The sequence below is a fragment of the Rhineura floridana genome, chromosome 3, assembly GCF_030035675.1.
Source record: "Rhineura floridana isolate rRhiFlo1 chromosome 3, rRhiFlo1.hap2, whole genome shotgun sequence".
Taxonomy (NCBI): Eukaryota; Metazoa; Chordata; class Lepidosauria; order Squamata; family Rhineuridae; genus Rhineura; species Rhineura floridana.
In genome coordinates, this window is record NC_084482.1 from 150,218,914 (window position 1) to 150,232,368 (window position 13,455).

The 13,455-nt window shown below is 42.0% G+C and overlaps 1 protein-coding gene across 1 annotated transcript in view; it reads left to right on the forward strand.

Moving 5' to 3' along the window:
• Positions 1 to 13,455, forward strand: part of NCKIPSD (NCK interacting protein with SH3 domain) — a 135,201-nt gene that overhangs the window by 91,780 nt on the left and 29,966 nt on the right. Inside the window, exons 6-7 of the mRNA XM_061618335.1 lie at positions 11,442 to 11,612; positions 12,841 to 12,927. Of these exons, the coding sequence (XP_061474319.1) occupies positions 11,442 to 11,612; positions 12,841 to 12,927 (258 nt within the window). The remainder of the gene's footprint in view (positions 1 to 11,441; positions 11,613 to 12,840; positions 12,928 to 13,455) is intronic.

The following is a 13,455-nucleotide window of genomic DNA, read 5'->3' on the forward strand; positions in this document are numbered from 1 at the left end:
AGGGATCAAGAGGAAAGGAAATGTACTCTTACCTCTGATACTGCACATAATGTGCCAGGGTGTCCTTTGCACTATAGTATGTGAATAATAATTTCAAAAACAGGGGAGATGTACCTCTCAGGTTCTACATTTCCTTTAAAAAGGCAGGGGATGGAGAGAATCTAGCCAAAGGTGTAATTCAGGACCACTTTGATGAAGGAGAGCCTTCTTGTAAAATGCCAGTAGAAGCTAGCATTCTCACAGGATTTGGGCTTCCATTTTCTTTTCTAAATTGCCTTTAAACATATTGGCCAGTTGGGTGATATAAGAGAACACAGTTCCTCATAATGTCAGGCAGCTGAAGGCCCACTCACATTTAATACACTGTAGAAACTCCTGTGATGACCACAGGACCCCTACATGCACGCCCACTGTTTCTGCATATTTGATTTAATATCTAAGTGTGGCAAGCCTGCATTCATCGATGAGAATAAAGGTCTGTCTAGTTCAGCATTCTGTTCCAACAATGGCCAGCCAAATGCCCATGGGAAGCCCATGAATTTGTCTAATCCCCTTTTAAAGCTGCCCCAAGTTGGTGGCCATCACTGTATCTTTTGCTTGCAGATTCCATGGTGTAACTATGCACTATGTAAAGAGGTATTTCCTTCTGTTTGCCCTGAATTTCCCACTGTTTAGCTTCATTGGATGTCCTAGAGTTCTAGTGTTATGAGAGAGGGAGAACAACTTTTATCTATCCACTTTCTCCACACTATGAATAACTTTATACACTTCTATCTTCACCTCTTACTTACCTTTTCTCTAAACTAAAAAGTCCCAAATGTTGCAACCTTTTTTCATAAGTGAGTTGCTCCATGCCACTGTATTTTGGTTGTGCTTCTCTGAACCTTTTCCAGCTCTATAATATCCTTTTTGAGATGTAGCAACCATAACTATACATAATATTCCAAGTGCATCATAGGTTTGTATAAAGGCATTATGATATTAGGAGTCTTACTCATTAGCAGTATCCATGCATGTGTTTGATTCATATGTACAGTGTATCCCCTTTTAAGAACCATATTGTAAAGCTCAGGTATGTGTATGTAGGGTTTCTTTATGAATGTTCATCTAGATATTACATCCAATGTGTAGAGGAAGGGAGGAACGGAGCATGTGAGATGCACAGCTTTGCACTCACTGCATTCATTACACTATTAGCTGAATGCGTGAGTAGGCATCAAGACACTCCTCTCGTCTTCTGGCATTCATTCTTTTGCCTACTCTTCCCTGCTCTGTTTTCACATTTGGGGATTATATCTGGCAACAGTATAATAGTAACTGCACCTTCATACTGTCCCTTCAGACCCTTTGCTTCCAAGGTGTTTGTTGCCTTCTTGACTCTCACATGAGCTTGCTTACTATCCGGAGAGGCATGAGGGGCAGGACCTGACAGGTGAACGTCAGGGAAGCATAATGGATGCAGTAGTAGAAGCTAAGAAATTCCTCTTTCTGTCCAACACTGCTGAACATGTGCAAGTGCTTGCCTCCATTGCTCTGTAAAACAGCCTGCTCTATAACAGGATTATAACTCCAGAAGAAGGGGGGAAACACCCTGTAATTACTATACACTTAGCCAGGGGCTGAGCTTGCTCCTAAATGAAGCACTACGTTTTCAAAGGATCTACCTCAGAGAGTGGCTCGATAAATTGAATTAAGTGTCTGTCTCACTCTGCACTGTTAATCTGGCCTAGAGCCTCCTGGGGTGTGCTGTTGAGTTGGCGGTCTCTTCTCTTGCATTAACCATAGGTTACTACAGGGATTTATCACGTAGTTATCAACAGAAAGTAATGCACAATGATACCTTATTTATTATTTATTTATTTTAGGGTTTGCAGGAGGTGGTTGAATGCACCTACCCAAAGAAAACTAAAAGGATTGCCTACATTTAAAGAGCCATTGGTTCTCTAGAATGGCTAGCAAGGAGTTAGAGTGAAAGGAACAGAGCAGCTTTTGCAGACATGCAGACATGTTTGCACATCAGAATTGGTATTCTGTCTGTTAATAGTAAAGGCAAGATTGCAGGAGAGGGAACTTTCCCAAAATAATCATGTTCTCTTCAGTATAAAAGATTATGATTGGATGTTTCCTGTGTATAATTTTGCCCTCCAAATGCAGAAAGACAAACACAAATGTGCTCAAGGCAAATCTTACATATATTGTAGCATCTGTTCATTTAAGTTGTCTGTTGCCTTCCTGAGGCATAATCTGGTTTCTCAGTAATATCTGACAGTTACTTTATAAGAGCAGATCTGACCCTGATGGTGCTCATGAAAGAAAAGAAGTTAGTGATGTAATCACATTAAGATGGTGCATGATATGTCAAGAAGTTAGTCGTATTAGAGAGCTTTGCCTCATTAGACCATTAGAGGCTTGGTGCATGATAGAAAGCCTGTGGATGGAGGATGGTAAAGAAAAAGAGTCAAGTGTTAAGAAGTGGGAAAAGAGCTTGGGAAATATTGTGAAAATATGTGGACTCTAAGGCTTTGTTTGCACCAACATTTTATCATCACAATTTTATTTTATTTTTTATTCCTTACTGGTCCTCAATCATTTTTGTGTTTCCTGCACGTACAAGGCTTCCTTTGCCAACAATTCCGTACTTGTATGTTTGATTTTATAATAAATGCTGAATTAGTGCACCCAAACGCTATTGAATTAGGTTGTGTTGGTGAGCTTAAAAAAATGGGAAGAGGTTGACCTTGAGAGGAATCCCAAAATATACTTGTAGGATTGTGGTGCAGCTATATTTTTAAGGTTTGTTTGGTTTCTTCACTCCCGCTAAAGGTGAGCATGAATTGGATCTGGTGCTGTTAGGAGGCTGTGTTGAATGTCCCTTGACCACCCAAGGCTCAGTCAGTATGGACACACAGAACAGGGATTTCTCTATTGTGGCAGCGCTGTTTGGGGACACACATCCAAGAGAAGCTTGTTTTTCATTTGGCCAAGCTTTTATAGTTTGTCAGTCTTATCCTTATTCCTGCTTTCCCCCTCCATGTGGAGGGCCACAGATTCAACACCTGACATCACCAGGTAGGGCTAGACAAGACACCTGTCTGAAACTCTGATGAACTACTTCATCACTGCAGAGTCAGTACTGAGCTAAGTGGACTAATGGTCTGAGAATATAAGGCAGCTTCCAATGTCCTTCCTTCAAATTGTTCAGACACTGAGAGATGACATTTCAAGGTATCTGTGGTGAATTCTAGGGCAGATTTTGTATAGAAAACAAATTTGCATAGAAATGATCATTCACAGCTGCAACTCTCAGATGCTTTCTATATGAATTTCTTTTTAGATTTTTTTACTGTCCACACTGTGAGTTAGCCATCTAAGGAACTTCTGGTTACATCTAAGCAGCTGCCCCTTCAAGGTCTGTCCGCATGATCAGGGAAGAACAGGTACCATAAGAACATTAGCTTGATGCCCATACTATTCCCAATCCAGTACCAATCATGTGATATTTTAGCATGTGTTTTTTAAAAATATATATTATTTTTTAATTGTGTTTTTAAATTTTTGTGTGTGTTTTAAAATTTGTATATGTTTTTAATGTTTTTAATTGCTGTAAACCGCCCAGAGAGCTTCAGCTATGGGGCGGTACATAAAATAAATAAATAAATAAATATGCCATACCTTGCCAAATAGATGGTGGGGAGAGGAGTGAATGGGTTGGAGAGATAGGACAGAGATAACAGTTCTTCTGTTCACAGTGCACATTTTAAAATGTGGTTGGATGAAGACAATGATGGAGCAGGGGGCATTCTTACTGTTTTTAACTCTGAAACGATACAAGCCTCTTCCATCTCTTTCTAGTTAGGTTCTCATCATGTTTTGGAAACACTCTGTAGTTCTGTTCAGAGTGAAACTAAACATGATTTCTGCATAGCAGACATTGAATCCGGCAGTGAAGCTACACCCTAGCACCCTCAGATGCCACGTTAAGGAGTTAACCCCCAGTCTGTATTAGCACACAGAAATGTAAGGTTCAGGGATGAGTCTTAGGCATATACAGTGCCTTGCGAAAGTAATCAGACCCCTGACCAATGCTCTCATATTTACTGAATTACAAATGGTATGTTGTAATTTCATTCTGTATATTTTATTTTGAAACACAAACTCAAAATCAATTATTGAAAGGTGACATTGGTTTAATGTTGGGAAATGTTTGTAAGAAACATAAAAAACTGAAACTGATTACTTTTGCAAGGCACTGAAAGTTTGGTAATTTCCTTTACTTAACAGAACTTAATCAAACATTACAGAAAATAAAATAAATGAAAGTAGTCAATAATGTAGAAGCATTATAAAATGCAATTGCTACTAATATCAACAAGGCTGTCTAGGCCACAAGCAAGGTGATAGATGCCTCTCAAAAAGAAGAGGGACAGATGCTCAAAGGAAGGGATATTTATACTAAATCTTTGTAGAAGCTAAGTGTATGATGCATACCTAAACATTAAATTGCTAAATTCCTCAATTATCAAAGAAAGACAAAGCTACATTCTTCAAAATATGCAACTACATGAAAGACTTTGATCAATCATATGCCAAGGTAACACACATTGCAACTTTTGCAACAGTTTTGATTAAACACAATCTACTATTAAAGAGAAATAATTGTAGGCACATCTAATAGAACTACATCCAATAAAAACAACTGCTATTTCATTATATATTTCATATTAATATGAGAATGTGTCTGGTTCACATAGTAAATGTGTCAATGTTTAAAATAACATTCACTGTGAACACAGCTTATTTAGCTGATCTGAAAATGTGGGTTGAATGAGTCTAGCCAATTCAAGGTTTACTTTGTATAACATTAGGTGTAGGTATAGTGGTTTAATATAGGGAAATGAGAAATAGTGATGTCCCAGTCTGGTTTGCAAACCTGGTCTGTCTCTGAAGGTCATCAGAAAAAGGGAAAGATACCTTATATTCCCAATATAATGATTTTAATTGAGCTGCATTGGGGCAAGGAAAATCAGCTGTGGGACCTGGTCCTATGTTTGTGGAACAAGTCAAAATGGGTGCAGAAGTGGGTATATTTGCCACAATTCCCACACCTTATGAGAAAACAAAAGTTGCACAAATAGGGAAAATTGATTTCTATTATGTTCTGATCTACAAGAGAATCACAATGACTTTATATACCTCTGCACAAGTGAATTCATTTGTTTAATCAGGTTAATGACATATCTGGCAGGTACAAAAGCCCAACAGTTGGAAGATTCCCAAATTGCCTCCTTCCTTACAGGTAGGGTTGTGCCTAATGAGCTATGTTGTGTTGACACTTTTGCTCCCCAGGATATACATATCTTTGAAGAATACTGTTTTCTGTGTACTTACTGAATTAACTAATTGTTCAAGATGTTTGCCTTCCATTTCCCAGGTCACAGAGTAGAACAGACATTTCAGTTTTCAAACTACTAATTGATGCTTATCAGGATGTTTTCATAAGTGACACTAACCCTGTTCAGCTTCTTCTGGCATTTATAGATACCTGTGCATGACGTGCAAATGACAATTCATTTGAGAGCCTGAATGTGGAATTTGGATTTACCTTAACTATTTAAAGCTCAAAATGCTGTTTTGACCACATGTGATGACAGACTATATTCAGACAGTCAAACCTCTGCGTAAACTACTTCCTGCACACAGCTCCTTAGCACCTTCCTTCATGCAGCTGGTAAAATGAGCTAGGAAGGCATAGTTAACCATAGCTTCCTGTTATATCTGAACTGGGAAACTATGGTTAATGGGTCCTAAAGAAGTCAGGATATGAAGCCTACTTTAAACCATGGCTTAACGTTCTGACTTGTTTGAAAGCCATGAACCATAGTTTCCTAGATAAGATGTAATGAAAAGCTATGGTTAACTGTAGCTTCCTGACTTGTTTTCCTACTTACACAAAGGGAAGAAGGAGGCAGATGTGTGCGAGTGCGCAGACTTCATTCATATCTCAACTTATTAAGCCAAGATTTGATTGCCCAAGTACAAATGGGCAGAGTAATCAAACTCAGGGCAAGATAACCTAATTGGTGCTGGAGCAAGAAAAGACTGCGTAAAGTTCCACCGCATCCAGTTGCCATTCAGGAGCCTCTGGGTTGGCTGAATGCCGGCTCAGCTGGGAATTATGTCTAGGGACCAGAAAGTAAAAGCCGGCTCTCCTAAATACCCCTACTAGTGAGTAAACCCTCTCCATTGACTTCTATTGTATTTATTTTCTCAGACCGACTTTTTCCCCAGCATAACTTTTGCCTGAATTGGGACCTGCAGAAGTTCTCCCAGCACAAGTTAGATGTGGCCTAAGCCTCCTCACCACAGTCTCACTCCTGACACATCCCATTTTTGGGACGTACGCCAGCTTCACTTACGCCAGTCTTTCCTGAGCTGACTGAGGCCCAGCTGAGCTGGGCTGAAGGACTTACACTGCCATAGCCCAGTTGAGGTGGGACCCAGCGAGCTCAGCTGGAGATCCACCATATCCAACTCCCCTCAGCCTGGCGTAAATGCGCCCTTTGTTGTGCTCTATTTGCAGAATGATCAAAACAAATGTTTAAAAGGATCCTCTTCTGGCAATACTGGTCTTTCACAAGTTTGAATGGAGGCGATAGCAGCAATAAGAAGTAGGAAAATGTTGTGGTTTTAGTGTTTTATGTGGAAATTTGTTAACATGCTACCATTCTGGTAAATATTCTCCTCACCCACCCAAAGAAATTTTCAAGAGAGTCTTGCAAGGCGAATTAAGAAACATGCAAAAAAAGTATTTAAAATATTGTAAAGGAAAATATGAGAAGGGACAGACAACAGCCACAATGAGGAACAACCCAGAATATTGTCAGAGCAAAATAGCAAGAGGGCTATCTGTAATACAAATGTAGCCCCTTTGCATGAAAGCAACTGAGCAGAACACTACAATCAGAGGAAATGATATACCTATACGTAGGCTCCAGTAGGCTGTTCTTATGTTCTTACGTTATGTTCTTAGAATGTGCTTAACAATTTTTAAAGCCACTTAGGCTGAGTTCCTATTCATGCTTACCTGGAAATGTGCCTCATTGAACTCAAGGGGAAGGTACATATAGGATTGAACTGTTGGCCTACTATCAACTCTTTCTACTATCAACCAGGGCTGTGGAGTCGGTACGCCAGACCTTCGACTCCAACTCCTCTATTTTTCTACTGTCCAGGGATTGGGCTCGTGGGAGTTGTAGTTCAAAAAAGTAACTTTTCCAAGCTCTGGATTCACGTGGTGGTGATGAAATGCCTTGCGCTACCATTTTACTACAGTAAATTTGTTATTACTAGTTCATATACATTTGCCATTTATGAAGGGGTCGGAGTTGGTACATTTCTACCAACTCTGACTCCACCCAAAATTGCTCCCGACTCCACAGCCCTGCTATCAACTTCTGCTGCATATCTTTGTTTACTAGTGGTGGCTGACTATGTGTCTTGGACAGGAACGGGGAATGGTTGGGAGTGGGACTGCCATCCCTGTGGTGGTAGGTAGTGGGAGATATAGTGGTGAGTGAAGGTATAGAGGGGGGAGTCACATCAAAGCACTTGCCCCCTCTGTTTTGCCTGCTGTGTCTCAGAATTTGGGGACACCGGTCAACCGATCCCCTGGCCTTGTGGTGGGGTTGATAAATGCCAGGTCTGCCCAAAACAAAACATCTGTCATCCATGATTTTATTGTGGATGAGTAGGCAGACTTGGCATGTATAACTGAGACCTGGGTGGGTGAGCTTGGTGGTCCAGTGCTAACCCAGATATGCCCGCCTGGGAACTTGGTGCAGCACCATTCCTGGTCAGAAGGAGGGGGAGTTGCAATCATCCATAAAAATTCCATCTGCCTTACCAGGAGACCAGTCCATACTGTCTGGGCTTGAGGGACTGTTTGTGGTGTTGGGCCAGAGAGACAGAACAGGGATGTTGTTGGAGTACTATCCACCCCCCTGCCTTAAAACCTCCCTAACCAGGCTGGCAGAAGTAATCTCAGATGTTGTGTTGGAGAACCCTTTCACAGTTGTATTGGGAGGCTTCAATATACAAGCTGAGGCTGCCTCAAATGGGCCAGCTGTGGACTTCATGACAACCATGGGGCTGTCCCAATACATCAGTGGCCCAACACATTTGGCCAGACATACCCTTGACCTGGTCTTTGCCACAGAGTGAATTGGTACTACTCCATTGATTGGGGGACTCACTGTGAGTCTGTTGTCATGGAGGGACCATTCCCTGGAAAGGTTTGGGTTAAACATAGCTGCTCCACTCTGCAAGGGTGGGGGACCCATTGAGATGGTGCACCCTCAGAGACTTATGGAATCTGATGGATTCCTAAATGCTCCAGGGGATTTTCTGGCTGACATGGTTGGTGCTCCTGTCGAGGCTCTTGTCTCACTGTGGAATGGTGAGATGTGTAGAGCCATTGACATGATAGCTCCTGAGTGCCCCTGCCGTCTCTGTGGAGGAAGTAGGTCATTTTGGTATTCCAGTGATCTGCGTGTAATGAAACAGGAGGGTCGGCAGCTGGAGTGCAGGTGGCACAAATCTCGGCCTGAACCTGACAGAACATGGGTAAGGCTGCACTGTTGTGGCTACCACGTGGCAGTGGTGGCACCAAAGAAAGCCTACTTTTCTGCCATCATTGCTTCCGCAAGTCTCTGGCTGGCAGAGCTTTTCCAAGTGGTGAATGAGCTTTTGTCATCTGGCCAAGAGAATGTTGCTCTGACACCCTTGGAGACCAGCTGCAACAACTTTGCAGTTTTAAGCAAGTCCAACAGAGGCATCCAGAGCACTGTCTGTTCCACCTGTATCGGATCAGTTTCAATGATGATGATATCCTGCCCGTCCTCCCAGAAGGAGCCCAGGGATGCAAATAAAACACTCTAATTTCTTAAAACAGACTTTAAAATATATTAAAACAAAACATATTTAAAAACATATTAAAGCAAAACATCTTTAAAGCATCTTTTAGAAAAAGCTTTAAAAACATCTTAAAAGACTATTCCAACACAGATGCAGACTGGGATAAGGTCTCTACTTAATAGGCTTGTTGAAAGAGGAAGGTCTTTAGTAGGTGCCAAAAAGATAATACAGATGGTGCCTGTCTAGTATTTAAGGGGAGGGAATTCCTAAGGATAGATGCCACACCAGTAAAGGTTCGCTTCTTATGTTGTGCGGAAAGGACCTCCTGATAAGATGGTATCTGCAGGAGGCCCTCAACTGCAGCACACAGTGATGGACTGGGTGTATAAGGGGTAAGATGATCTTTCAGGTATCCCAATACCAAGCTGTATAGGGATTTGTACACCAAAACCAGAACCTTGAACTTGGTCCAGAAGCTAATGGACAGCCAGTGCAATTCTTTCAGCAGCAGGGTGACATGTTGGCGATACTCTGCCCCAGTGAGCAGTTGTGCCACCTCATTTTGCACCAGCTGCAGCTTCTAGACCAACCTGAAGGGCAGCCCCACATGGCGTGCATTACAGTAATCCAGACTGGAGGTTAGCAGTGCATGGACAGACTATCCCTGTCCAGAAACAGCTGCACCTGTCTTACCAGTTGAAGCTGGTAAAAGGCACTCCTAGCCACTGAGGTCACCCGGGCCTCTAGCAACTAGGATGGATCCAGGAGCAATCCCAGACTACAAACCTGCTCTTACTGCGATTTGAGGATGTGGACAAGCTGCTTGAAAAAGTGCGGCCCACCACTTGTCCATTGGCCCTTGCTCATCTTGGCTGTTGCGAACTAGCCATAGGGCACTGACTGGGTGGGTCCAGAGAGTGATTAATGCTTTGCTAGGGAAGGGGGAGGTCCCATATGCATTGAAGGAGACAATGGTGCATCCCCTCCTTAAGAAGACCTGGACCCAGAAGTGTTAAACAACTATCACACAGTGGCAAATATCCCCTTTTGGGGCAAGGTGCTTGAGAAGATGGTGGAGGTCCAGTTTCCAGCATGCTTAGAGGAAACTGATTACTTGGATCCATTCCAGTCTAGCTCTCAGGCCTGGCCATGGCATTGAAATTGCCTTGGTCCAGAGCCACTTCCAAAAAATACTTATGGGAGACTACTGTTCAGCACCATGGGATTATGTGAAGTTCCACAGGGTTCCATCTTGTCCTCCATGCTATTCAACATCTATATGAAGCCACTGGGAGCTGTCATCAGGAGATTTGGAGTGAGTTGCCATCAATATGCAGACGACACCCAGCTCTACTTCTTGATTCCATCTGAATTGGAAGAGGCAGTTGAGATGTTGAACCGGTGCTTAGAAGCAGTGATGGGCCAATAAATTGAGGCTGAATCCTAAATAGACAGAAGTGTTATGTGTCCAGAGTTCTCATGTCCAGGAGGTGGCACGACAGCCTATTCTGGTTGCTCTTTCCTTGAAGGAGCAAGTCTACAGCCTGGGAATACTGCTTGATCCAACTCTGTCACTGGAGGTTTAGGTGGCCTCAGTGGCTAGGAGTGCTTTTTTCCAGCTCCGGCCCGTTTTGGACAGAGAAGACTTGGTCACAGTGCTCCATGCTCTGGTAACTTCCAAACTGGATTATTGCAGTGCGCTCTACATGGGGCTGCCCTTGAAGATGACTCGAAAACTTCAACTATTCCAAAATGCAGCAGCCAGATTACTGGCTGGGGTTCCCTTTAGAACTCATATAACCCATGTTTTAAAATAGCTGCATTGGTTGCCAGTTCTTTTCCGGGCCCACTTCAAGGTGCTCACATTAATGTTTAAAGCCCTAAGTGACTTAGGTCCCAATTATCTCAAAGACCACCTCCTTCCCTACAGACCCTCTGGTATTGAGATCAGCAGAGGAGACCCTTTTGGTAGTCCACCCCCCGTGGAGGTTTGGGGGTGGCCTGGGAGAGAGCATTCTCTGTGGCAGCCTCTAAGCTGTGGAGGTCTGTCTGGCAACTTCATTGTACAACTTACAGTGAATGCTGAAGATGCACCTCTTTACCCTGGCCTTCGACACCTGAGATGTATATTTTGAGGACCTACCATATTTTCTGTGATGTTGTTTAAGTTGTTTTTAACTGTTTTTAATTATGTGAGTAAAATTGTTGTGACCTGCCCTGGGACCTTTGGGTGAAGGGTGGGTAATAAATTCTAGTAGTAGTAGTAGTAGTAGTAGTAGGCCTTGTCTCAGAGGTCAGATGAAGATTTTTGAAACCCTATATAATGAAAAAAAAATGTGCAACATCAAATTTTTGTGCAAGTTCTTTCAAAAAAAGGTTGATGCACAGTAATTGGATGCAATGAATGCTATTACAAGTTAGGTACTGTCAAAGCTATTGGCTATTTAATGGTAAATTATAGTTGGAAAACCAGAGCTTTTTTGGTAACGGTTCACTGTTAAAGTGATGCATTTCTGTTGTTGTTGCAGGATCTTTGTTCAGGACTGCCTTCTGGACAGATTTGCCATGATGAACAGAGACTAAAGGTGATATTTGCAGATCTGGCCCGCCATAAAGATGATGCCCAGCAACGCAGTTGGGCTCTCTATGAAGACGAAAATGTCATTTGCTGTTATTTGGAGGAATTGCTTCATATTCTGGTAACTTCCTGCACTGCTTTGATCTGGTGGCTTTGTTAAGTTTACTTGCTCATTGTTTTCAGTAGTAATATAAAACAAAGACAGTGTAATTTATTAGTTGGGGTGGGGATGAAAAAGGAATGATACAGATGCATTTCTGTTATGTATATGGTGTAATAACCTAGTCTTGATCCAACTGTCTTGAGAGAGAGAGAGACCAGCATGTGTAAGGACTTGAAGAATGTGAGCTGAAATGTGAAATTGCCTATAAAGTTGCTTGTTTTGAGAGTGAACTTTAGCAGTGTTTCCAAAGTAAGGAGTGAGCAGATTGGAATTTCCATTAAAAGGCTGACTCTTTCAGAAGATGCATCTATTAGCAAGCTGGGAAGAAATCCAAACCAACTTATACCTCTCATATTTTATATATTGGGATGAACGATCTTCGTTTACAGTTGTCCATTTCCTCTCCCCCTCCCCAGGCCTGAAATTAAATTGGAAATTTGGGAGTGGGATGGGAAAATCTGGACTATTGCCCAGAATGGAATGTGGTCCTCAGGCTGAAAAAGGTTCCCCACCCCCATCTATCAGATGCAGCAAAAAGATCATGGTCAGAACAGCACATAAACTTTAAAGGACTACCCGCTGGTGTTGGTGGGAAATGGTAGAATACCTATAAAAAAGCTAAGGCTAAAAAAAAGGGTGTGGATCACATGTCAATCATGCACACAGAAAAATTGCATCTACATGACCTGTATGCAACATAAATCCCCTTTCTGGAAGCACCCTAGTTCTAAATGTCATGACTTGTTTTGTTTAAAGCCCAGAAATTGTCCAATGGTCAATTGTGTTCATATTTCATACTGCCCATGCTGACTTTTAATCCAACATCTTAAAAGTGGGGGTGAAGGTTATGGTAAAGCTTTTCAGATATTTGTTCTTGTAAGGCTGTATCATGCATGGTGTCCATTAACCATTTATGGCCTTGTTTTAGCCTTTCAGCAGTTTACATAGCTCGCTGGAATTATCTATGTGTTTTTTGTTTGTTTGTTCCATACATCTGTAGATAACTTGTTCTTCTGAACAGAGAGTTGTATTGATGCTGATGTATTTTCAGTGCCATTGGTTTATGTTTTGGCAATGGAAAGACAGGAGTTTGGGACGAATCTGCAGCTTCATCTTACATTGTTACTGTTGGAAACAATCTATTCTTGGTACGCTAGAACACTGATTTTTCCATCCATATTTCCAGACAGATGCAGATCCTGAAGTCTGCAAGAAGATGTGCAAGAAGAATGAGTTTGAATCAGTTTTGTCCCTTGTTGCATATTATCAGATGGTATGAGACTGCATTTGATATTTTAGTACCAGAACAACTGAGTGCGGGAGCACAGTGTTTTTATTAAATCTTAAATCATTTTAGTGTAATTCCTGTTCACGTACCAAACCTGATGGAGAATTTTTGGGGACAGGCGTAAGTGAAAGTGTGAGCACAAAAGACAATGTCATCGGGAGCCTTATGCCCCTCCTAGCATCCCCTATTCTAGGAGTATTTCCAACTGGTCTTTCTAGCCTACAGGTGGCAAATCTTTGGCCTTCTTGATGTTGTTGGACTCCCATCAGCCCCAGCCAGGATTGCCAGTGGTCAGGGTTGATGGAAGTTGTAGTCCAGCAGCATCTGGAGGTTCACAGGTTCCCCAGGCATGGGCTAGCCAGTGAAAACTACAGGCAACTAGGAAGGTAGAAGTATTCTACAGTATGATGAAGTGGGTAAACAGTAAGAATAGAGGGAAAATATGACCATGGAGAATATGAGCTTGGCACAGTAAAACAAGAGAGAGTAATGCGTAAATGAATCCATAGCAAT